Source organism: Aspergillus pseudoviridinutans, assembly GCF_018340605.1.
Source record: "Aspergillus pseudoviridinutans IFM 55266 DNA, scaffold_9, whole genome shotgun sequence".
Lineage (NCBI taxonomy): Eukaryota > Fungi > Ascomycota > Eurotiomycetes > Eurotiales > Aspergillaceae > Aspergillus > Aspergillus pseudoviridinutans.
In genome coordinates this window covers 1,422,389-1,447,285 of record NW_025091289.1, presented here as the reverse complement: position 1 = coordinate 1,447,285, position 24,897 = coordinate 1,422,389, and the positions used below count along the sequence as shown (strand labels likewise).

The 24,897-nt window shown below is 49.8% G+C and overlaps 9 protein-coding genes and 1 non-coding gene across 10 annotated transcripts; 4 read left to right on the top strand and 6 right to left on the bottom strand.

The window, feature by feature from the left end:
- Positions 1-3,258: 3,258 nt before the first annotated feature.
- On the top strand, positions 3,259-4,505 carry Asppvi_011328 (putative extracellular glycine/serine-rich protein; the record flags this gene model as incomplete). Its single annotated transcript, XM_043307157.1, has 2 exons — positions 3,259-3,375; positions 3,426-4,505. 2 exons carry the CDS (start codon positions 3,259-3,261, stop codon positions 4,503-4,505), a joined length of 1,197 nt encoding a protein of 398 aa, XP_043163092.1.
- A 1,005-nt stretch (positions 4,506-5,510) lies between these two features.
- On the bottom strand, positions 5,511-5,582 carry Asppvi_011327. Its single transcript has one exon. It is a non-coding gene; the product is annotated as a tRNA-Arg (tRNA).
- A 117-nt stretch (positions 5,583-5,699) lies between these two features.
- Positions 5,700-6,711, bottom strand: Asppvi_011326 (uncharacterized protein; the record flags this gene model as incomplete). Its single annotated transcript, XM_043307156.1, has 2 exons — positions 5,700-6,464; positions 6,511-6,711. The coding sequence occupies 2 exons, from the start codon at positions 6,709-6,711 to the stop codon at positions 5,700-5,702; spliced, it is 966 nt and encodes a 321-aa protein (XP_043163091.1).
- Positions 6,712-9,073: 2,362 nt separating this feature from the next.
- Positions 9,074-9,621, top strand: Asppvi_011325 (uncharacterized protein; the record flags this gene model as incomplete). The annotated part of the gene is made up of 2 exons (XM_043307155.1): positions 9,074-9,449; positions 9,506-9,621. The coding sequence occupies 2 exons, from the start codon at positions 9,074-9,076 to the stop codon at positions 9,619-9,621; spliced, it is 492 nt and encodes a 163-aa protein (XP_043163090.1).
- Positions 9,622-10,438: 817 nt separating this feature from the next.
- On the bottom strand, positions 10,439-11,821 carry Asppvi_011324 (uncharacterized protein; the record flags this gene model as incomplete). The annotated part of the gene is made up of 4 exons (XM_043307154.1): positions 10,439-10,754; positions 10,804-10,973; positions 11,023-11,444; positions 11,491-11,821. 4 exons carry the CDS (start codon positions 11,819-11,821, stop codon positions 10,439-10,441), a joined length of 1,239 nt encoding a protein of 412 aa, XP_043163089.1.
- A 731-nt stretch (positions 11,822-12,552) lies between these two features.
- Positions 12,553-13,536, top strand: Asppvi_011323 (uncharacterized protein; the record flags this gene model as incomplete). The annotated part of the gene is made up of 1 exon (XM_043307153.1): positions 12,553-13,536. One exon carries the CDS (start codon positions 12,553-12,555, stop codon positions 13,534-13,536), a length of 984 nt encoding a protein of 327 aa, XP_043163088.1.
- Positions 13,537-13,694: 158 nt separating this feature from the next.
- Positions 13,695-15,670, bottom strand: Asppvi_011322 (putative MFS transporter; the record flags this gene model as incomplete). The annotated part of the gene is made up of 8 exons (XM_043307152.1): positions 13,695-14,009; positions 14,060-14,106; positions 14,170-14,773; positions 14,825-14,920; positions 14,971-15,124; positions 15,174-15,364; positions 15,415-15,547; positions 15,663-15,670. The coding sequence occupies 8 exons, from the start codon at positions 15,668-15,670 to the stop codon at positions 13,695-13,697; spliced, it is 1,548 nt and encodes a 515-aa protein (XP_043163087.1).
- A 1,391-nt stretch (positions 15,671-17,061) lies between these two features.
- On the bottom strand, positions 17,062-17,537 carry Asppvi_011321 (DUF3140 domain-containing protein; the record flags this gene model as incomplete). Its single annotated transcript, XM_043307151.1, has 3 exons — positions 17,062-17,263; positions 17,335-17,457; positions 17,509-17,537. The coding sequence occupies 3 exons, from the start codon at positions 17,535-17,537 to the stop codon at positions 17,062-17,064; spliced, it is 354 nt and encodes a 117-aa protein (XP_043163086.1).
- Positions 17,538-20,577: 3,040 nt separating this feature from the next.
- Positions 20,578-22,514, bottom strand: Asppvi_011320 (uncharacterized protein; the record flags this gene model as incomplete). The annotated part of the gene is made up of 3 exons (XM_043307150.1): positions 20,578-20,796; positions 20,865-21,221; positions 22,185-22,514. 3 exons carry the CDS (start codon positions 22,512-22,514, stop codon positions 20,578-20,580), a joined length of 906 nt encoding a protein of 301 aa, XP_043163085.1.
- Positions 22,515-23,539: 1,025 nt separating this feature from the next.
- Positions 23,540-24,467, top strand: Asppvi_011319 (sulfotransferase family protein; the record flags this gene model as incomplete). The annotated part of the gene is made up of 2 exons (XM_043307149.1): positions 23,540-24,205; positions 24,255-24,467. 2 exons carry the CDS (start codon positions 23,540-23,542, stop codon positions 24,465-24,467), a joined length of 879 nt encoding a protein of 292 aa, XP_043163084.1.
- Between the last annotated feature and the right edge of the window lie 430 nt (positions 24,468-24,897).

Below are 24,897 nucleotides of genomic sequence, written 5' to 3'. Positions count from 1 at the left end.
CTAGTCTAGTACGGAGTAGTGCATGGTAGGTACCCACTACTAGGGAGTAGAGATCGAGGCACGGGGTGTTTTGCTGCTTGGTGAAGTCATTGATAGAATCATGGACTGATCAACTTTACAAGCGTGGGTCGTCATGGCAGGGATCTTGGTTCTGCATGCGTGCAGGTGGCTGACTGAGAATCGGGTATGGAGTAGCGATGATCCCAGCCGCTGTGGCTTGACTTGAGTCCATATCTAGCCCTCATTGGCTGCACTCGCTAGATTTCAGGGTTTAGCGTGTAATAGTCCGATCAAAAATTTGAGATTTGCTCATCATTACGGAATTTGAAGAGGTTACCAGCCACACTCTTAGTTCTGTTAGTTCTGTTCATCTGTTGCTAAGTTCCTGGCTTCAGGCCTAGGAGGGACATGACCACATTAGGGACGCATTCCTAGATACAAGCTGGCCAGTTTTAAGTAATTTGCATCGACAAAATGAGTCGCATAACAGGATTATCGCAATGCCTACTCAAATTAAGGATGGCTCCCTGGCGTTGTACTTGGACCACAGTATACGTCAATGACAACGTCATATGCTGATTGGCTACCGGAAGCGCACTAACAAGCTCATTTTGCCAGCGCAGATCAAGAAAATAATAGGTGGCGGCCGAATTTCTACCGAGTGTAGAGAGGTATGACCATATGATCTCGTCTGGAGAGGTTGGAGCTGGAAGGGGCTGGTAACTTGGTGTCTGGGACTTGGAATGATCGACTGTGGATCTAAGCTATGCAATTGAGTTTCTGCTTTTCTCACTTCATTTTCAAGCATTTTTTCCCCCTCCCATGATTGGCCAGAAGCTCAAGTAGAATCCCACCGCCTATGTGCAATAATACAGCAATCCTGGACGAAGTAGCTCACTAACTCCCTCACTCACTAGCCACATTGTCAACTAAAGCTACGTAAAAGGCTAAGCCCAATACAATAAAGTCGGTGGCAAACCTTGGGCCTTGGACGCTCTCCGCTAGACTACCTGGTAACCTAGAGCTATGCATTATGCACCTCTCGTAACCATGAGTGAAACATGAAGCTAGTGTAATTTGATATCCACTACCTGATCCTCGCTACGGGAGCTTAACCTGGGTTAATTCGAATGTGCTGTGCAACAAGGCAATTTGCTTGTTGAAGTTTTAAAATTGCTAACAGTTACCTTGCTGTCAAGGAGCATTAAGGTACATGTGCTGGTACATTTCCTGCCCCTCAGAAGCATGGCATTCTATTAAGATCACCCGTGATGGCAATGGTTATTTCCCCCAGGTAACAGGACATGATCTCTCGTCGGCAAGGCCCGTTCTTCCCGTACATTTTGTGGGCAATGTCTTGAGTTTAATTAAATTTGAACTGCGAGACGCATCATTCTCGCGAACACAATAATAAAGGGATACCTCGACGAAAAGTGTGTTTTGACTTTGACTTGCGTCTTGACTCTTGACTTCGCAACAATGCCCTAGGAAGGCTGCCGCTTTCAGGCATCTTTGCTCTTACTTGACCAAGGTCAAATGGATGCCAGTGGCGCTGCACTTCCCTAACTGGGAATGTCTTCGCATCGAGCTGAAGCGACTCAGAAAGTTCGTCTTGCGTCTTGCGTCTTGCAGCCAGCGCACAGCGCCCTTCATTTTCGCATGTGCTCTCGGTTTTCGCTATTTGTACTATCTTCCCTCCATCCACCAACCGAAATTCTGGACCACAGGGGAATATTTCAGGCTCATAGTCTCACCTGACCCTAGTTTCCCATCAAACACCCAAAAACATCCTCGTTCTTGGAGCTTCACAAGTACCTGGATCACTGATCAACGTATGTTGCACTTTGCACCTTTTTGAATCAAACAACTATGGCCATTGTGAGCATTGTTTCATGCAAGATAAGCTTGAATCAATAAGACGATGCTTATTCCGACATCCTAACCTGCTGTTTGCGTCACTTTCGTGCTCTTACCGCAGACGGTATGATGAGCCTGAGGTGTGTAGAACTGTGGTCAACAGCCAACTGGCATATGGGAAAGGGCTCTTTGGCCCTGAAAAGGGTAATTTGGAACGTGGGATCTTCCTTGGGGAGAACATGACCAGACTCCTTGACAGCAGACCCTGCATTCCATTCCATTCCATTCCATCCCCACAGCACCCCACGTTCTGATGATTCTCGTGTCTGAGCTTCGACATTAGACAACGAGGGATAAAATCGTGAACCATTTCTACATGCTCCCAAGTGGAACCGACCATGAAGCGAAGAGGAGGTTATCATTTGCAGTAAGAGTCGACATATTGTGGGTCGATATTCTACTCACTGGGCCAGCATAGTTGACACCACGATCGCGTCCAGATGCGGTTGCATTCCAACCGGATAAGGTTCTCATCTGTTTGCATGAAGTCGCAACAGGAAGGCAAGAAACCATAAGCATCAACGCAAAAGCCATGAAGGTCAAAGCACCGATGCTTAGCTTGCTTAAGTTATTCAGTAGAGTTAAGATCGCCTAGTCTTGCCAACCATGTTCGCACCATTTGATACAAATGCAAGAGCATTCCCATATTCAGGGGCGTTTCATTGGCTGTACACTTGTCTATTCAAATACGGGGGTATCCGGTGTTCCTCACAACCGGCACCAGGCAGCAACTGGAGCCCGGTTCAACTTGGAGAGCTAGCTTCTCAGAGATCCGGAGTCAGTCAGAGAGCTGTCAGGCGGAGACGCTCCTGTCATTCGCACCTGTCATTCAACGGCCCGCTTTTAGACTCATACAGTCTTGAAGAAACCAGGTGCTTGGCATGTTCCCGAAGCGTATCACCCTTTGCGATGCAACCTGAATCCACCCTTGGAACTACTAATTCCCCTCGTTCTCTCGGCCTATACATCCCGCGCCTGAACCAAGCGTCCAGCGGGGTCTACTGCGTGAATCAAGCAATAAGCTCTGTCAGTCTGACTTAAGGTAGGAGCTGTTCTCGAGGTAGGGGCCCCTCCCAGAAACGACCGTGGTTTTGCTCGACCTTAATGTAACCTTTTGTTTTGTGGCGCCGACGGATTGAGCCCATGATGCTCAAGAGTTACAATGATCAGTCTCGGCCGTTCGGTTCGTAGGAAGCAGAAACAGTTAAAAGCGTGACAGATTCCCATTCGCTGTCTGGGGTGATTTTCAGAGACAAAGACTCGGTCAATGCAGTTTTCTTAGGCCTGATTGTTGCAATTCTCCATTCGACTCAATCAAAACATCGCTGTGATAACTCTACTATGGCTACTCTACGGAAGTCCAAGGCCAGCTTCCTGGCTTTGATTTTCTTGGTTGATATGGTTTCATTCGCTGGTCTCGTTGGAGCTAGACCTGTTGCCATGGACCAGTTAGATGTTGTGAGTCCCTTATGGATAGAGAGCAGAAGCATAATGTTCATCGCTGATAGCCGACACAGGAAGGTTACCATGGCAGCTTGGGGCAGGATGGAGCCGCTGGCCTCGCCGAGGAGCTCGGCTGGCAGGAAGCCTCTGGCGTGGACAGCGGCACGCACATCCAGTCCAGACAATACTCTGGTTTTGGCGGCACTGCCACTGGTGGCACGACTACGGGGAATGCCGCCGCAGGTAATTCTCGGCCCGGAAGCAGCACGACGGGAAACACTGGGACCGGCAATAGCTTTGCTGGAACGGCTGGTTCTGGTATCACGGTCACACCATCTGGAGGTGAAGGCGGAGGCACTTCTGCCTCGCCGTCGAGCCCTGGCTCTAGCGCTCCAGGTACCGGGGTGAGCGGGCCTGCCGCCGCAGGCAGCGGTCCCGGTAATGGCTCTAAGGGTGGCGGTTCTCCGACCAGCGCTGCAGGCAGCTTTGCCACTCCCGCATCTGGGGGTGTTAGCGGAGGCTCTAGCTCTGCTTCGGCAATTCCAGGAACCACGGTCAGCGGATCTGGGCTCTCTGGTAATGCTGGCGGCACCAGCGGCACAGGTCCTAGGCCCAACGGCAGCGGTTTCTCCTCCAGCAGCTCCGGGAGCAATGGCACGCCAAGCTCTGGTTTAGGTTTTGGAGATACAGCATCTGAAGGGAGCGGAGCTGTTGCCGGTACTCCCGGCAGCTCGGCCTCTGGCCCTGCAACAGGCGACGCAGGCAATGGAAGTGAGAGCCCTTCGAACCTTGCAGACGCTGGTAGAGAATCTACCCCCAACAAACCTGCAGGATCCGGAACGGGTACAGAGGGTTCTGAAGCTGTAGACTCGGCTGCCAGTCGGGGTTCTGCCAGCATGGAAGCGCCAGACTCCGCCGGCGCCAGCAACAAGGTTTCCAAACGTGCAAAGAGATCGACTACAACTGACCCCGTCAATGGGGGCACCGGAAACAGCCTCAATGGAGTCAACGGTGGAGCGACCAACACCGGCGGCGGCACAAATGTCAATGTCATTAACAGCCCAGCCAGCGCGGCTGATAAAGACAAAGGGACGATTAATACGCTGCTTGACAAGCTGTCTTCGATCATAAAGACTTTGCGCTGAGCTTGATATTGCCTGGGGTCAATTCAGGATGTGCGTTTCGATTTTATGTGGCGGCAATCGTGTTCTAAAGTCTGTTATAATTATACATCTTAATGGGAATATACCGCACCGTCTAGAGTACGGATAGGCTGATGGTTCTATTCATCTATCCATAACAATGTACCGCATGCTTGTCAAAGGAAGAACCACACCTCGCCCCAACTGACATCTCAATTAAAGTTTAGTATGCTGGTAAATAACTATCACTCGGCCATGGTCCGCAGCGGTTCGTTGTGGAGAATCAGGCAATCTACCTTCTTGACTTCAACATCCACAGTAGTATCACTCAGGGAAGATGGTATTCTAAAATGCAACGTCACTAGTCCCTCTGGCCTAGACCACAGCCGCTTGTCCAAGACAGCTTACTTGAGAGTCTGGTCTGGCTGCTTGCAGCCATACCTAGACAGGGGCACAGAGCAATCAATATGAGTTACTAATGAATATAGATACTAATATCAGCTACAGTCCTTTATTGCTTATCCATGCAGACTTGGTGGATGTACAGAGTAGAAGCTATCATTTGCAAGATGGCATGCAGTCTTTAAGTGAGTCACTAGGTAGTCAGAGTCTGTTGACAGATTCAACTGCAGGATGTACTTGTGATTTTGTGCAGTGGCGTTGCTATACTATACTATCTCATAATATGATACTTTGACGAACGCACAGCGCGGAAGGTCTTTGAGGGCCAACGGCGACTACTTACAGTGCTGATACTGACCAGATCGGGAAAATCACAAAGTAGGCCTATCGCAAACCATTGGCTGGCTTTGCTCATCATTGTACCTGCCGGGTAGCCTTATACTGCGTTGCAGTGACATGCTTAGGTTGAGATGGTCTAGACATTGACTAATTTCCGAATACGGAATGGGGTCATTGTGGATACCCCATACGACCCAGACTTGACAGCAAAAATTTTGATAACCAAAATACACAACGGAATTTGCAAAGTAAAAAAGTAAAAAGGAATGACCTACGCAGGATTCGAACCTGCAATCTCTTGATCCGTAGTCAAGCGCCTTACCATTGGGCCAGCAGGCCTTGTTGATGCTGATGAGCAATACATCGGTTTATCAAAGCAATCAAAGCAATCCGTAGCAATGATTCATGAGCAATGAACTAGTTATACAAAAAAGAAATCTATGTTTTCATTTAAGGTCATACAGCCAGCCACCGCGACGCTCGACTCAAGCTCTCCTTTTCTGAGACAGGACCCTCCTGCTCATCCACCGAGTCAATGGTAATAGCCGGAACCTCGCGATACCCCCTTCCACTCCGGGCATACCAACACCGACACAGCGAGATCATCACCCTCCCGACCACGAACCCAACCAGACACGCACACAGCCCCGCTGCAACACCCAGCAACGCAGGCAGAATCACCGGCCGCACGAGTCTCATGAAGCTGCGATCGCGGCTGCTCCACGGCATGGTGTTGTGGTAGTGGGACGCAGGGTCCTTGAACCGGTAGATATCTGCATGCAGCGGCCGGCGATGATGCCGCGGTTCGCCTTCTCCATCGCGGTCGGCACCACCAGCCAAGTGATCGAGGTAAGGCTTGATGTGCGATTTGAAAACGCGCCAGGGGGACGTCATGTGGCCGTGTCGGCGGAACGGGGACCGCTCGACCTTGCTGATGCTGAGGGTGCCGTCGTTGCGTCGGGATACGGCCACCGCGACCTGATCGTGTGTAACGGGCCGGCCGTGGAGATCGAACAGGCGCAGTTTGAGGAGGAATGTGTCGCCTAGGAGGGCGCCAGGCTGGGCGGGGAGAGGTCGTGCGTCGAGGCTGTAGGCGACCTGGACGGATTGCTCGCCAGAGTCCGAGTGCTGGACGGCAGGGAATTGCATGGGTAATGACGGTGGGAAGACGGATTCGTGGTTGGCGTATAGGGTGCCATTGTCAGAGGAGAAGTCAATAGTCTGCGAGGTTAGTATCGTTGTATCGGAGACGTTAGGATTGACGTACCACGTATGATTTTGACTCGGGACTCTGAGAACATTCGGCGTCTGAGAATGCACAGTGAGAGCAGGGAATGTCGATTTTGTAGAAATGGCGACTATGTTGGATGTTTGATGTTTGAATATCGGCGGGGTGGCCCTGAGGAGCGAGGGCAGCGACGCCACGGCCCAGGCAGAGACCGGCCAGTGACAGAAATCGCAGCAACATGGCGATTGTTGGGATAGACAGTCGTAAGGAATGGTGGTGATGACTATGTTTGTATATAAGAGCGCATCAAGCGTTCAGCAACCTCGAATATCCGAATGTGGATGGTAAATAAGTGCAGGAGGAAAACGTTGGGTGTATGTACAGAGTCAAAGGGATGGTAATGAATGAAGCGGCACTAGTGGCAAAAGTGGCTTTTTATGGATGAAAACGTGCTCATCTCATAGTGAGGTGATTTGACGCGGGGAGGCATACGTGAACCTAAAATGGGCGGATTCACGGATGGGCTGGAAAAAGGAAGACTGCGGGCAGGCAGGCAATCTTATACCAAGTCTACAGGCTACTTCTGGAACACGGCTACAATTATGAACTAGTCAAGCTAGGAGATAATCGATTTGGGGTCCTGAAATCTGCACAGCCAGACGGCGAGGCAGATCGATAAGGTAAGGGCCTTAATGTATCGTCTAAACTGAGACATGACATGCGACCCAAGGCTGGTTGGTGTTGTACAGCCTCAATCACACGAGCCGATCATTTCCTGCGATCGTTGGCTTGGATACAACTACGAGGAGGATCCTGTATCTCATTGCTACACTTAAAACCAGGACGCTACACTCAAATACTAAGACTTGGTATTCTCTATTGCAATGCATAACGCGATTAAGAAACTTAAGATTGCTGTTGCCTGGAGGTCTGTGGTGGAGAGTGAGTGACATTAAATGAGCTTGTAGAACTTAAGACATTACCCACTCGCCCATCAATCTTACTAGGTAGGAACCTTGGTCCGAAAAAACTGCCTAGCCAACCAGGTGCTCCCATAATGATGCAAGTTCCTAGGCTTCCAATTATCCAATAAAACGGACCAACGGCTGACCAACAGTTGCCGACAGCACAACCTCCTATTGGTGTCATAGGCAAGGTACCAGTTAGGTAATCCAAGGTACATAGGCTAGTTCAGTACTTGACCAAAGCATTGCATTCAGCACAGTCTTGCACACCTATGATAGTTGTAAATAATGCAGCAGTATTCATGTCTGAAAGCGTCCAAACCAAAAGGGGCAGATTTCCCGGAGAACACACCTGACAGCCTCCTGCTTCAACTAAGACACCGGCTATTGGCCAGGCTAGTCTGCCCACCATCTATTGTTAGCAACAGCTCCGACACTCAAAAAGTTACCAGACCATGTGACTTGTCTCATAGGTCATCTCCGTCCTCCCACATAAGAAGAATCTGCTCAAGAACAATGAGGGATTAAATGGGCCCAATTAAATCTGGTCAAGAAAGCTTAGCGGGAAAGCTCATCTCAGCCTACTCTGTGGTGGACCCACCCTAAATACTGTGCAATATTTCTGCCTTGTGTGAGTTGCCTGACTCGCCTTCTGCCCTACCAGGTAACTAGACMACAAACTAGTTCGTTAAGCGCTGAAACTTTGATAAGATGCTAAAAGAAACGTTTGACGTCGATTGCTTGGAAGCACCTTGGCCAGCATATGCCGATAGAGATCGGCTCCGGCTGACATCACCTGCATACGGGATTTGTGTTGGTACCAGTGTTTCGGCCCCCGAGGATCCCGATTCAACCTTGGGACTATGTTGGTTGTTACTAAAGCATGGCTGGGTACTACAGTTCTCAAGTCTGTCATTAGTTCATTACGTTGCTGAGGTTCGGACGTTAGTCTATAGCAAGTAGCCTATAAGTGCGGCTATGATCTCTGACATCTCACCATCCAGAATCAGGTCATATGTGGCGGAATTGGCATTCATATGTTCTGCCTGTGTTGGAGACCTCCTTAGGAAGCTCCTCCAACACCTACACTCTGAATCAGCTTTCGTGGGGCTTGCTGTGGACTTCATGATATAGATGGGACTGCGAGATAATTCAAGGCAGTTATAGGGGAATACATGTCGTTAGGGGATAGTGAAGTGACTCCCATAGCCTGGATGAATGAGCATTAAGATGATAGTATTTAGGCTATAGGGGAATGCAGCATAGTTTTGATATGACCTCTTGACAGGCCTTAGGGCTGTTATAGATGCATCTGCAAACAATACCCCTTTCTTCCCTTAATATATATCTCGCTTATTTGGTCATACAGTCTGCATTTTAGTATATGTATATCTAGGCTTACTTAGCAAGATGTTGGCTCATAGAGATGCTAGCGAAGGGTGCTGTATTACTACTCCTACTACTCCTACTACTGCTACCCAATTTCGGGAGATGTAGTATAAGATTCTACCTACCAAGGTTATTGTAAGCTTTGATTCCATAATCATGACATCTCCTTTTCCATTCACTACTGTTAAACTAATTACGACCTCATCACCAAATACTTGCTCGCTACTTCTCTTCTGCAATCTACAACAATGTCAACTCCTTCCCCAGACCACTCTCCATTGCTGGGAATAGCGCCAGAAGAGTCCAGTTTCAGACGCCGAAGATTCGTCTTCCAAGTCAAAAATGACATTCTCAATGCAAGGGAATCAGTATTTCTGAAATATGAGAGCATAGAACCCAGCATTGGAAGCCGTGCTGCACTCAGTCTCGACTCGGATGGGGAGATCGAGGCAAGATCAGTCCTCATCAATTACAATTCAGTCACCCAGATCTTCACAGTCGATATGCCCACAGCTTTTCCCAGTTGTCATCAACCCTGGATTATCGATGAGTTCATCCAGGCAGGGGTGTCGGGGTTCTTGACTTGCGCTGAAAATGACGATATCACCATGTCTTCAAACACTCGTATGTTACATCCTCTTTAAATCCTTGCATACCTAACGGACTCCTGCACGGAGCAGGCTTCAATACATTTGCAGAAACATATCCGATGTCATTTGCTGTGCCAAATCTCTACTTGGAACCGAGTGGCTTTCCCCTGCCCACGATTGTGTTTGTATCGGGGTTTGCCCAGTAATATCCATATCTCCTTATGCAGAAAGATGTCTGGCTGATTGGAGGGGCCGCGCACGTTAACATCGACTTTATCGTGAAATGGTCCCAAATAAGTCAATCTAGAATAGAAGGTAGACTTGAGATTTGGCGTAAAAATCAGCAAGGACCTGAGACCCTTGTAAGGATCTCCCCCAGGAACATCGTTTGGTTTAGATGCTCAATTAACGGCTCCTTTCCAGGACATTTTCCCGCGTCCCCCTCTGGGGACTCCTCCCCAAGAGATCACTATCAGAAGGGATGAGCTGTGTGGCAATGCGATTCCCCCTGGCAGAAGACCCAGTGACGTCTGGAGGCTTTCTCTTGAGCGCTTTCGGTATAGAGCTGAGCAAGCCATACGCCACCAAGGTTATGTCCCAGCATGAATGCAGATGACCAGAATAATCAGAGTTTGCATATCTAATCGAATCATGAGAGTTTGATTCATTTGCAGCTCCATATCAGATGTCGGCTAGACCTGACCTAAAGCCGTGCGCCTTGCCTCTACCAATAATTGTCTTCGAAATGGGGTATTTCCAGTCTTACCCACGGCTACTGAAGAATAAAAACGTCTGGAGGCAGGGGGTTTAGGGGGGCACAAGTCAACGCGGTCGTCCTAATAAATGATCCGCGTTAAGGCCATCATCAATGAACCATGTCATTGCCGCCAATTTACTGCCTTAGAGCCCACCATTAGAAGAAGCGAGCTATACGGCATGCACTGTCGCTACAGTTGTGTATGACTACGCCGCATTTGCTGATCCTCGACAAGGTCGAATTCAAATATACTCTCMTATATAATGTTAATTATCATCAACCTCTCGGATCTTATACTCAAACATCTGATTCGAGGGGATCTTGTGTTCGTTCTCCAACTTCTGCGCGGTTTCCACCCCGGCCGCAGGGACTCGATACTCGAATCTCTTCCCCGGGCCTGGGAGCCTGCCATTGGGCAAAGCATAAGGGTATGGGAGGTATTCTGGCATTAGGCCCAGCTGCACGAGGACTGTCGCCTGATCCCATGCTATATGCTCGTGGTATAGACGATCCCCACGGATATTCACCACTGATGTGAATGGTATGCGGAGAGGCTTTCCGGTTGGTGGGATGCCGGGAATACTATAAGATATTAGGGTTTGTTCGTAGAGTAGATGCAGGTGGATCTCACAGCCAGTCGATCTCCTTGTTATGTGTGAGGGAGAATATGAACTCGTCCACGACGCGGTCGATACCGACCGTGCGACTGATAAGCTCCAGGGCTGTGTCATCAGGATTATTGAAGATGAAATGATTCAGGTAGAAATTGCTCAGTCGCGCACGGCCAATTCCACCCGTCATCTTTCCAGCGTCAGTCTCGTCAAGAGCAGCAGGAATGGGTCTCTCTCACAGTCGGAACATGATTCACATAGGGCTCCTGGACCATTGTCGCCATAGTCTTCTCTACCGATCGGTCTCCGAATTCGTAATAGGTATGCTCCTCCCAAATCTTCTCGAGATTAAAGTAAGGCCCATTTAAGTGCTTCTTCAAGAAGCTCAATGACCTGGTATGGGCTACTCCTGCTGTCGAGTACTTGAAATCCGCATGACCGGGTACAATGAAGCCAGCGGACGAGACGTCAGGGTATGAATACAAGGTGCGGCTTTCTGTTCCCTGGATTCCATTGCTAACTCCAGGAATGTGTACCAATGTAGGAGTATCAGGGAGCGTATCCCAACTCCCGAAATATACCACCGCTGCTATACCAGCAGCTACGACTGCATCCAGGATCTTCACAAATTCCGGTGCATATTCAACTTGGGAACCGTAGACTAAGCCCATTAGTATGCAAACGGCCTTTGGAATATCTGTTCATACCTAGCAAGCCGAATTGATCATTCTTATCACACTCCCGGAGTGAACTGAGGCTGTCGATCGCTGTCTTGACAAGATCAAGTACATAACCCTCGTCGCCACTGGATTCCGCATCAAGACTAATCTGGACTATCGCGTAGCTCTCCTCAGCCCATTTCTGAAAAGGCTCTGGATCTAAACTGCTGTTCTTCTCCTGGCATTCTGCGAAATGACTCGGCCGGATAAGTATCAGTCCCGGTCCACGGCCACAGCGGGAAAGCGGGGGCTGTAAAACAACGCGGGGGTTCAGCTCAACTCGGGGAGCAGAGGGAAGGGAAGTAGAGCTGGACGTCATGTTGTGCAAGTAATATTTGGCGGCTAGATGCTCTCAATTTACAGGTAATAATTCATTGACTTCGTTCTGTCGAAATGGTGCGCAAGTTACGGGTGATTTTGGAAGATATAAACTCCCCTGCCTGCGATTTATCCGACAACAAGAAGCCAGGATCTGATATGATCGCTAGAAATCAATGAGTAATGTCTCAGAGGACTATCTGTTGAATATAGAGGACCAACATGGCCTGACTTGAGCAATCGGATCTCGTCCGCATTACGCCCGCGTCTCCGCAACAATGTGACCCCAATATCTTGCAAGACAGGCCAACTCTCGACTACTGGTAGATGGCCTTTTTCCCTCCCAAGATGCGAGAGGCATGTCCCCTTATTATCAGATAAACTATGTTCTAAGTTAGTCAGCAGTTTGGAGAACTAGTTACACACCACTCTAAGGGACAATCCTTAGGTGATGGCACGTGATGTGGGGCTGTTATGTCATGTGATAGAACTTACTCGTTTGGGCCATTGCTTCAACGGTTCCTTGGATCAGTCACCATTCAAGCTCCAGTCGCGTCACAACCGGTCAATGCAGATAAATATCCCGATTACTCCTTGCTTCTAGCCTGATATACTTTGCGTCATTCTCAACTTCGCATTGGTGCCTGTCGACACCTCCCGCGACGCGTGCGATCAACTGAAGCTCAGGCATTCATACATATTGTGCAGGAAGGGAGCTAGAATACACTCAGAATGAACGTCGAGTTTCAAAAGACTCTTTCAAATCTGGAAGATAAACTCAATGCCCTTATAACGAACCTTACAACCTCGCCGACCGCCTCCGGAGCTCCTGCCGCAGCCCTTGCACTGCTTGACGCGGACGACTCGCTCACATCGACCATTGAGACGCTTCGCCGGCACCAGGAGAACTACGCCAGAATTCTAAAACTTCGCGCGGAGGCTGAGAGTCTGGAGGAGAAGGTCAAAGGCATCGTGAGAGACGTTGTGGGCTACGAGAAGGAGATTCGAAGGATCTGCGGCGACGACGAGGCGAGCGATTCGGATGCGGAGGACGTTTCCGATGATGATGACCTGGATTACGGCGGCGATCAAATGCAAACCAAGCCAAGCGGTTTGCGGAAAACAAAGGAGATTGATTACAAGTTGCTGCTGGACTTTGCGCGACGGATTAGCAAATATAATCACCAAGCCGCGGCCGATGCAGCTGCCAACGCCACTCAGGCCGTCAAAGCACGGGAAAGAAGTCTACAACCTGGCGACCAGGACATGGCAATGACGGGTGTAAATGGTGGCCCTGGCGCGGAGGAAGGCGCAGAACCGGTCTCATCCGTCACGAAGGAAGCGACATCCTGGCTCGATGAATCGGCGAAGATGACCCGCCAGGTTTACATGATCCCATATCCGATGGAAGACCGTATTCGCATGGGTCTGATGGGTCAGATACAGCTGACCGCTGCCGAAGGTCGACCGGGGTTCGATCCCGATCAGGAGGTGGAACGATTGATACGCGAGGCTGAGGGTCTGGGATCTACAGAGCCAGTGGTTCCTGCACCGCAGCCTATGGGAGAGGAGAGGAGACATGCGAACGAAGCCGCCAAGGCTGCAGCTCACGCAGGCGCGGCGAGCAGCGGAACAGCCGCACCAGCGCCTGCGCCTAAGCCCAAGGCGACTCTGGATCTTGATCTCTACGACCCTGACGACGACGAAATGATGTGATTAGATGTACAGTACCCCCGAGTACATTTGCACATAATTCCGAACACCCTACTACAGCCGGTATACGCTGAAGGTCCTGGATCAAAGTATTCATTGCATGAACTCATTCTGAACTGAGAATCGGAAAGCATCCAGCGCTACTTGCAACAATGATGGAACTACATACTGTGAACTGATGACTTGGCAGTCCACTTCCGGAAACGCTTTCCGTAGAAATAGACCGGAATGGCGCAAAGACACCAGAGAGTGGTCAAAGACATATTCATCATGATGGGGCTTACGAAACCGCTTTTAATCACCCACGGGGTGATGAACTCGGAGAATCCATAACCCCACAGGTTCTTGTTGACTGTGATCGCCACAAAGACTAAGCCCGCAACGGGCTTATAGCTGTCCACGGCGTAGGTGCTGGTAATGGCTGGAAGAGCGCAGACCTGAATGCCAGCGCAAGTGTAGCCGATTATCACAATAATCTACAAGGCAGTTAGCTTGAGCCGCTTCTAACGCAATGCTGTGAACTGACCCTCCAATCCCATTTGTGCTCGTAGCCAAACGCCACGACGAAATTGCCTATTATCATGATGATCACATAGGGTATCATGGCTGGCAATCTCATMTCTGGCTCTCGAATACCTCTGTTCTTCTTTGTGGCTCTCATCGAAATCCAGTCAGACAAAGGCCCGTTGGTAGCCAAGCCTATGGCAGCCCCTACGATAATGGCAAAGTTGAAGAACCCGATGGTCTGGCTGTTGAAGTTGTATGGAGGAGCGGCAAAGGCTTGACTCTGGGTGAGATTCAAGGTCAAAAAGCAACTGGCGGACCACGAGACGGTGAACGCAGCAAGTTCGACTATGGGGAACGAAAGTAGTTTCCACGGAATCCAGAAGCAGGTCCACAGTGTCTTGAGATAGTTGTCTGACGGCTGCCAGAGCATGAACTGCTGTTTGGAGGGATAGCCCTTCCGCAGCCAAGGGTCTTGATCTGCTCCGCTCTCGGATGCTACGTTTTCCTGCTGCAGGGTGACCTCCACCGGCTTCTCCGGCTCAGAGGCCGACGAGGGAGTCACCACCTGTTCTTGACCATGCTGTATCTCGGATGGATGGGCGCGGTGCCATTTGGTTTCGGGGAACAGGAAGACGAGGGCTACGAGAACGACGCCCAGGATGCCGGTGTTGAGCCAGAAGAAGCTGCGCCAACCGATGTGTTCTGCCATGGGACCGGAGATGACGGGACCGACCTATGGTGACAAGTCAGTTCAAGTCATTATTGCCTTGTTCACGATGCCTACCATCAGAGAACCAAAATAGGCGGTGAAGTATAGCGTGTTGTATGCTCCTCGCTCGTGGAGGAACACGACGTCAGCAATGATCTCGGGTTGGGCTGTCTATCATCCCTGATTAACATGAAGTCTTGTGTCATTTCGAGTGTACCTACCTCGGCAGGCCCAGCTCCGAATCCGTTCAGGATGCATGCTCCCATGTAACTTCCATAGGAAGTAGCAAGCGCTCGCCAGATGTTACTGACCAGACAGATGAGGATGGAAAAGATCAGGACCGGCCGTCGACCGAAGGTTGCCTGGACGGGAACCCTTCAACTCGTCAGCCACGCGTCGGTTTCGAGACTCTCGAGTGACGCACCAGAAGAAATTACTGAAACCAAGAACGAGAATGCAAACGCCGGTGAATTTGACCACGGAAGCCAGATCGGCATCAAACGACTTCATCAGTTGTGGAAACATGGGCGCCAGTGCCAATGGTCCCAGACCCTGACTGAACGACACTGCCGTGGCCATGCAGATGGCGCTCATCTTCCAGAACCTGTTCCAATTCTGCGGACGTCAGCGTTCGTCTCACCGAGTCATGCGGATGGGCCATATACCAAAGGATCATGAGGGCTTTGGGAGGGCTGTGGCACCAGCACTCGGTCGGAGGATTTGACAAAGTGGACGGAGCCCACATCTGCCATGATCTCCGTTCCGGGATAGATCTTGGTATTGAGCTGCTGCTCGATCCTGTTCGTGTGTCAGAGGTTTCCAACCAAGTGAGGCTTCTAACATACTGATGGATCGTCTGTATGCTTCATGTCAGCGTTGCTTGCTTTGTGCGAGCCAGTTGCTGGTTACTTACAGTTTCATCATGATTCATCTCCATCTTGGGCAAATTTCACTCTTCATCCGCAGTAGTGCGTAGTTGAGTGCTAGACTGGCACCGTAGGGTCCGATCTCCTTATAACATCGACGAGAGATGTCTTCCACAGTGCGGAATTCCCCCGGCAGTCAGTAGTGCACGGTTACCGAACGCGGATGTTTATACTTTACGCGACCGAGGTCTGCCTATATATTGGCGTGGCCTTCCAGTGGCTTTTAAGTTTGAGAGTGTCGAAATCCACGGACTAGAATCAACAGGCTAAAAGCGGGGGATGAAAATGCCCGGAGAATAACGCAGGGGGAGCTAGCTCCACAGCAACCCCGGATTTCCCCATCTGAAACTCCACTTCCCCAGGCCATCCATCAGAACGATGGACCACTGCCCCATCCAACCATTTCTTATCTCCAGCGCCTGGCATTGGCTATGACATCCTCTACCCCAAACGACCACGGATTAAGCCCGCTGTCGGACGCGATGACAAGCTGACAACCGAGCTTGGACTCGGCGTCAACTGCCTAGAGCCCTAACCGCCCAACCTCCCCGACGCAAGCACGGCCGGTTCCATCCAAAATGAGTTTAACTATCCATTGTGTGCTAGATTCGGCCGATAAGCTACTGGATAGTCGTTCACGTCACTGGGTTTATCAACCGTGCTGCATTTCCGATGTCCTGCGAAACGGCCTTGGGGGAGGTTTAAAGTTTGGGGTGTATTCTATCGGCAGATGGAACTGCCGATGTAGCTCCTAGCGGCTGGAGGAAGCGGAAATGTCCCAAAAATGTCTCATTCTGAAATTGCTTAGAGCTGATAAAGCAATGAGTAATTCGAGCTAGTTGTGGGACAGATTGGTCTTTCTGTCGCCACTAGAGAATCTAGTCCATTCCTGGTAAGAAAGCTATGCTGTTGTATATTAACTCTTTTGTTCGGGTTTCGGACACGGATGTCGTTGATGCTTGCGAGTGGCCAGGCCTCTATTATGCCAGCCTTAGGCGCCTGAGTAAAACGATTCTTACAGTTAGCGGCATCAAGCTAATTCCCTGTGCTAATGTCAGGGTCTGCAGGCTACACGTATACACTTGAGTATGATTTGAAGTAGCACGCCTATACAGAGCTAAGCGATCTAGGCCCTAGGACGGCGCCTTCGAACCATCTCGATAAACTATTCGTTGCCTGTTGCTTGCTTGTACGCCAGCTGACATAAGTTTGCTATTACCAGATCGTCAGCAGTCTACTTTCACCTGAGTAGATAACAAGAAAAGCCAAAGAGGCCATACAAGAAATGGCACAGTCCTGTACAAGGCCCGAATCCCACAGTCACCACGTTCAAAAAACAGCAACCTACCCATCTACCACCACAACCCCCCTCAAAGATCGACTGACTCACTCCTTCAACGCATCATGCCCCCAATTCTTCAACGACCTGTAACTCTTACTACCTGTATCCCTCTTCGCCTGCTCCTCCTGCGCCAGATGCCGCTTACAGTACGAGACCACCCTGCGCATATGCTCTAGATCCTCGTCCGAGTACCCAGACGGGTCTCTCGACGGGTTATGTTCGAGGATATCCACGATTCTGCGGCCGCTGTTCGGACGTCAACGTCATTTTGTTCAGCACTGTCCATCCAGACGGGTAGGCATGAGGACGAGTAATACCTCTCGTGACCGACCGTCTCGCCGGACGCGGACGCGCCCCTCCAGCCTGAGGACTGGGATTGTTCTTCCTTGAGCCAGGCGCGGAGTTCAGCGGGGGTCATGTTGACCAGGTCGTTGAATTCTCTTGGAGCAGTGGTTAGGTTAGATGGATTGGTAGAGGGGAGGGGGACATACTCGATGACGGTGTTTTTGTCTTTTACCATTTTGGCTACCTATATTTTGTCTTAATTGCTGATAGTGAGAGTAATTTTTGAACTGACCAAGGCTTCTGTATATGCCTCTAGTAGAGAAGAGGTTCTCATAGAGAGCTGCTTGATTGACGTCATGGATTCCCCGGAGATCGAGATCGACTGTTTGTACATCTGATCGATCGGTATACACAATTCTGCCATGACCTAAGATGATTAAGATTATGAACGTCATAATGAGAATTGAACGCATCGGCTATGGCGATACTTGTTGGTCTTGAGGTCAAATTGGCTTCCTACATACAAGAGCAAAATCGATTCGTGTCAGAGACGAGGGTACACCAGATATACTTGTAGTTCTCTAGTTTAGCCAATAATAATGGTTTTAAATAATTACAAAAGGAAACAAGATGCTCTGACTCGCTTCTCAAGTGGGCATAAGATTAATTGGACTGAGTGCCCTAAAATAGACATAAACAGATACTTTAAACCGCGTGAGACCATTCCATTCTGCAAGTTGATCTCCTCCCCTCTCCAACGGTTTCCCCACTGTGTCAGAAATGAACTTGCCAGGGACCACTTGATTGAGTGGAAATTGGGCATCTCATTCCTTGGCAGCCTTGATATTCTGTTCCTGGCGTTTTGTGTCATAATAAGTCGCTAGGAACAATAGCTCGGCGATACTCTCCGCGCATGTGCAATAGCTTTCGGTGTGATTCGCTCCCCATAAACAAGATAGTGCCGGAAACCGAGGTGTAATTCATCATTCTTGAGGGCAATTGCCACATGATATGATAAACAAGGGCATTTTGACGAGAAAGGCCAAATCGAAAGATCCATTAGTGGGGCCAGCTCAATGTATGTACTCACATCTCATAGATATATCTCGTTCAAAAAATGCTAAGATTTTCAAAGACAGAGATTGTGAAGGTGAATTGTTACTTAGGGTATCAAGGGAACTTAGAAATAGGTACTTAGAAGAAGAAAGAAAAGAGAAACATAATTTCTAAAAGTAGATTAGAGTTGATTATAGAAGAAGAGAGTAGATATAGGATTGGACTCACCAATAATAGTTCTTATAACCTTGATATGCTGGGCTCCCACTACTGAAGGAATAAGCTATACTTGGAGTTCCTATCCAGTAATGGCAACTTGCTCAGACTATATCTGCCTGTTAGCATGTTTATCAAGGCAGACTTCAACTCCACTTGGAGAGCTGTACCCGCTGCCCAGGGTCTGTGTGCGCTTGATTCACTGGGCTTTGGCTGTTCCAGACTCAGCCTAAACACCTGCCGGTCATGCGAGGTCCATTCATAACTGCCCGACGCTGGGTGCGAGGAGCATCCATGAGTCCCACTGCCCTTGGTCCTGATGAATCTGATCCATCATATCTGTTTCCCGGGGAGAATATCAAGGAAAGGCTGATAGGAAGCAATTAACCCCCAACGACGCTATCAGGCTTGTATAAATCGAGAGGTATGATATTGTGGATGTGACGACAATCCTAGTTCCGATCAACACCTTCATCCTAATTCTTAAATTACGGGTTCAAGGAAACCCAGACGCTATCTTCAGGCAGGGCTTAAACTTGCACCAGATACTGTCGCTGTCTGCCCGTACATGTTGTGGATCACAAAAGTATACCCTGCATTCAGCATAGCTCCACCTGCCATCGCTGCAATTGTCCAGACAGTGCCGCAGTAATTGACTTGCATGCCGACATAACATGATCCGCCGCCGTGCTCCTAACAAGGTCTTATTAAGTACTTATAGATACATAGAACTCGACGCAATCAAAGGACCTTGAATATGGTACTTACTTGCATTTTGTGCGTAAAAGTAGTTGTGTGTGTTTGTTCTTGAGTATGTGAAGCTATTGCGTGTGGCAGTAGGAGGCAGCTGGGAATCAGGAAGATGCACGTTTGATTAACCGTTCGATAGGCCTGTAAATTGATACCTGTATACTTTAGGTTGGAGATAGGAGAGCAAGTGAGTACTGAAGGGTTCAGGAAGTTGGGGGAAGGATCTCTTGCTTATATGCTTCTCTTTAAACCTCTTGTAAATACAGTAGCACCATGCCTAATCATTTATTACGCAACGACTTAGGCTCCTCACTTGGGTTGTTGCTAAGAAGCCTCTGAGCCACTTATCTCTTCACGAACCATTATTATAACCCCTCATGCTTTCAATACGTGGCACCACTTATATTCTGTGTGTCTGAGATCATGGGGGCTCTTTCTATCTTCCCCGCTCTCAGCCTTGCCTCCTACATACTCGAAATGGGTGCCATGGGGCCAGCTGTAGGAAACATAGCACATATACTCTGCTTGCTATTGATCGAGTGGTCCAATCAAGATAGTAGAAACAGTAATTGATTGTAGGTGTTAACTACGGGCAGATATGCCCTAAATGGGGCCGCCCACACCAGGCATGAAACCGGAAATCAACCCGCCTGTCATTTAGCGAAAACATCTGCGGAGAAATTATAGATATGCTTCTTGACCCAGTCCATGCTGACTGCATAACCTGGGCTGTTATAGTCCATAGGAAGGACATACTCCAGAACGCCTGCCGAGGGCCTCTTGCTTCGCCTGCTCGAACCCAGCCTTTCCCGTAGGATCGCGTTAATATCAGACGCCCATTATCTGCCCTGTACTCCGTTCTCATCTCCCACAACAACCTGCTCATGGAGAAGATTATGGGGCCCGGGTTCCTGGATCGGCCGGAGGAAAATATGGTGGTTCGTCCACGAATGGCGGTCGAAGGCAGACTCAACGTCCCGGTGTGGGAGGGATTTCTCCCCGCGGTGAGGGACGCATACCAGAGCGTTGTGATTAGGGTCGTTGTCTTTCCCGTACCGCATGCATCTGCCAGAATGCCCCGCAGCCTGGGTGTTCCTCCACCCTTCAGGGTCATCCTCTCTTCCTAGGCAACAGTAGACATCATCGCGAGGAGCTAGGGTGCAGAGGGGTTCATGTGGGTATAGATCAACCACTATGTGGCCGTGGACTGAGCAGGCATCGGGTCCCGGCAACCCTTTCGTTGGTTGTTCCTCTCAGGTTCTCTCCGACCAGATGAGGAAAGGACTCGCTGGATGCACTGGTGCTGGGCCATCTCCCTCGGTGAACCGACGAAAGTTGCGTGTGTATTGCTCCACAGCGAGATAGAGACCGCTCCAGAAGTTGTACGAGACTATGATAATGTCCCATTTCCCGACTAGTGCACTTGCTGGGGTGCGTGGGTCCTCGAGGACCAACACGCGGGGCTCGTAGCCCTATCAAGACATATCAGTACAATAAACATTATGAGAATAATGAGAGAGTGTATATAACTATAACTCACCTCACGATAAGCTTCGCTTATCTGATTTACCCACTGGAGCTTGCAGCTCGCCGGACAAACTACCAGAGAGAAGCACCCGATCTCCTTCCTCGCCATATGCAGGGTCAGGAGTGTCTTCCCGAGGCCCATGCTGTCACCGCAAATCCCCCCACGGAACCTGCTCTGACACAAGTAATGATTCTCTCCGACCAGATGAGACGGGTTAAAGCATTTCCGGTTATCACAGAGATGTGATATGTGCATGCCAGTAGGGACATCGTGCCCGCGGTTTGCGACATATGCAACGACGTGCATAAGGAATTCAACCTGGGCATTGTGCCCGGTGCGGTGTTGCCTGCCATTAGGTCTTTTATGAACCTAGCCAGCCATCAGTGTTTACCGAGCCGCTAAAATTCCAACAGCCTGTGCACCTAGCTGATTTCTATTATCTCCACGCTGTTTGAGAATCTTAGCATCGCGGTGAACGCGGTGATAAAATCCCTGAAAGCGTCATCACTGTCATCAAAATCATAACCCTCCCACCGAAAGATCACTGGTGCGGGGTACAACGGATCATACTCATTGTAGTAAAAAAAGATTTGATTCAGCTCAGGGTTGTATTTTGTGTAGTGCAGGCGACCAGTTGCGCTTCGAAAGATGACCACATTACGTGTGACCTAATGGTTGAGTTGGACACATGTCTGGCTCAAAGACAGACAGTCTTCAAATGACAGTAAAGGGAGAAGCTCCTCCCGGAATCTGGGTACGTCCATATCGAAGAGGATGGTTTCTAACTCGACTTTTTTCTTCTATGGCACATGGTTTAGTTTTAGAATGGTATGAATATCATGACAGGAGCACTCACCGAGGATAACCGAGTCGAGTTAGCCTCAGGCTTTTCAGTCTGTCCCACCTTTTGTAGAAGATCCTCAAGAGGTAACATAACTTCATCGCATCCGTCGTCAGATAATAGGCTTGGCCCAGGCGGGTGGTCGGAAGCATGTGGCGTGCCCCCGCCGGGATGCTGTTTCAGTTGCTTGCTGGACGCTAACCACCTCAGTTTTGGTCAAGCATGCTCATTTACCTGATCGGCGAAGCTCCTCATAGGAAACCGAACCCCCACTGATCAGTGATACCCTTCTCCTGTAGCTGATTGAATATGCATCATCCTATGGCTTCCTTCATTCTGGGAAACCTAAAGAGGTCTCCGAGGCCAACAAGTTTCAAAGTCTATCAAGGCGCGGATGGCATTTCCAACCACATCAATGTGTCATGGCATCTTTTGCACTAGCAACGATAGGATAAGACGTAATGCCTGTGGTGAAACCGTCCTTAACTGACAAGAATGAGGATGAATCCGAGGGTGGATTTTGCGGGTCCGAATGGTAAGTCGGTCGTCGTCGAAACAGGCTGGGTGTCAGCGATAGAAACGGGCTGGGCGCCATCGATATGCTCTCTGTTCTTCTCGATCGGCCTGGTGCCAATGTATGACAGGTCACTGTCATCCGGGAGCGCTATCCATTTGGCGGGGTCATAGTCGCCCTGATCGGTAGGCTCGGGTTCCGTGGTGCATGCGAGGATGTATAATGGAGGAATGTTTCGCCCGCCGCGATCGTTTACACTCGATGAGTGCCAAAATCCGACAACTGAAGGTATCCTCCAGCTGGCCATCGGTATATGCAACGAATTGCCTTTTGCCTTGTCGTGTGCTAAAAGTCTGCTGCCCTTTTATGCAGACCTCCTTCGTTGGGCAAGCCGGGGCGCGACAGAACACTTCACCGTCAGTGGAGAGCTCAAAACGTACCGACCACTATCTGTCAACGTACCTTGGCGTCTTCTTGTTTCAAGTCATGCCATGGTCGAGCGATGACATGAGGAAGAAGCGTTCAATTGTCCTTCCGCTGGAGGTATTTGTTCACCACAGATGGCCGCCTGAGACAATATTCGAAGCAGTCCCGGGGCTGCATGTTCAGTCGCTGCGTCAGAGCTACTGGAGCAAAAAGTCAGTACAGTCATAAAATAGCTGACTATGAACGACTCACTTTCGGCCAAGGAATAGACCTTCCAATCAACGGGCATTGGCCCGGGATCTTTCCAACCTTGACAGTCATGCAATTTATCTCCTTCTGCGAACGAGGAGTGTCTGAGACAACTTCAGTATGATTGAGTAGTAAGAGGTTTAATCCTGGTTGCTCTTCATGCTCCCAGAGATGGAAAGCTGGAAGATTTGGAAGGGGGGGAATGAGCTGGTATATATATACAGAAAGAGTGAATGAGCCATTGTCCCTCTTGCTTGAGCCAGTGAATACATGTAGTGAATGATTATTTCGTGGATAGTGAATATCAATAAGGAATTCAGCCATAGCCATCCTAAGTAATGAATAGGGGCCTAAGCAAACGAACTGCCAAAACACCGGAACAGTCAGCCTATACGAGCCCAATCAGCCACAATGTCCAACCGCCATCGGGCAATCCGAACTGCAGGTAACACGAGGTATCACCGTCCAGCATCATCCCAGCCCAACCATTTACCGTTACACCGCATCGATGCTGACACCTCCTGCAGATACACTCACCATCCCGCTTACGCCCAACCGTACCATATTCTCCAACAAAGTCGTATAAATACCCCTATGTAACCAGCCAAGCAGCATCCATCCAGCCCAGTGGCACATTTCTCAGCCAAACCAGTCGAAATGGAAACCGTCAAGGAAACCCTCTACAACCTCCCCAAGCCACCGGCTCGCACCCGCACCAAGCCCATGCAGGTGATCTGCGTGGGCCTCCCACGTTCCGCCACGGAGAGCCTCGCTGTCGCGCTGCAAAAGCTTGGTCTAACCACGTACCACGGGTGGGACATCTCCTTCGAAGAGAACGCGGGGTACATCGAGGCATGGGCGAAACTAGCGCGGGCGAAGTGGAACGGGAAGGAGGACGGAGAGTTCCGCGTGTCGCGTGGGGAGTTCGACGCCTTGCTGGGGCACTGCGATGCGGTGGTGGATACAGCGGCGTCGTTCTTCGCGGCTGAACTAATGGAGGCGTATCCGGAGGCGCTGGTGATCTTGAACACGAGGAAGGATCTGGATGCGTGGCATCGCAGCGCGATCAAGACTCTGTTGGAGATTTCAGACAGCTGGTTCCTGTGGATGATGCGAGTGTTTTGTGCGGATCTGTTCTGGCTGTGGGAGCTGTATGTCACGCATGGCTATCCGGGATTGTTTCGCGGAAAGACGATGCACTCGGCGATTGCGAAGAACGGGAAGTGGGTTTATCGCGAGTATTGCGCCATGATCCGGGGGTTGGTGGCTCCGGAGCGATTGTTGGAATGGAGTGTGGAGGATGGATGGGAGCCATTGTGCGAGGTAAGTTCACTTGTTCATGTACACGGGGAGAAACGCTGATGGCTTGTAGTTTCTACAGAAAGATGTGCCTACGGAAGTATTCCCCAAGACGAATGATCCGGCTAAATTCGCGGGTAATGTTGAACGAGTGCTCAAGCCACGGTACATGAGGGCATTCCGCAACCTGGTGCTTACAGTCACCTCCACGGCTGTCTTGACCACGGCGATTGTTTTGGGAGTGCGCGGGGGAGGACTAACCTCCATTCAACTATGGTCTGTTTAGCCTATGGGGGACTGTCTTAGTCTTGTTCTTCGGCTGTTTGAGCCTATAGACCTAAGACCCACTGGGATGCCCTAGTGAGTGGAGATGATCCCATTTGAGCACATTATCATCTTCTTATTGCTTGGCATCTTCAATCATGGTTTATAGATACCTATATACACAGGTACCTTATGACACTGAGTCTATAACTGAAACAATTCTACCATTCTAATCAGGTTACTCACACCATGAAGAGTCTGAAGAGGCCAGATGGCTGAAACTGACTGAAACGCTGCAGCAGCCAAACTGGCAATATCCACAAGCGGAAATCTTGGCAACGCCTTTGAGCAGATTTTCTTCTTGGCAGTCCACTCTCTTGTCGCATCTAGATTCTTTCTCGGTGTCCGTCGAGTATAAGACTCCTTCAATGGCTTCTATCTGTCTATCATGT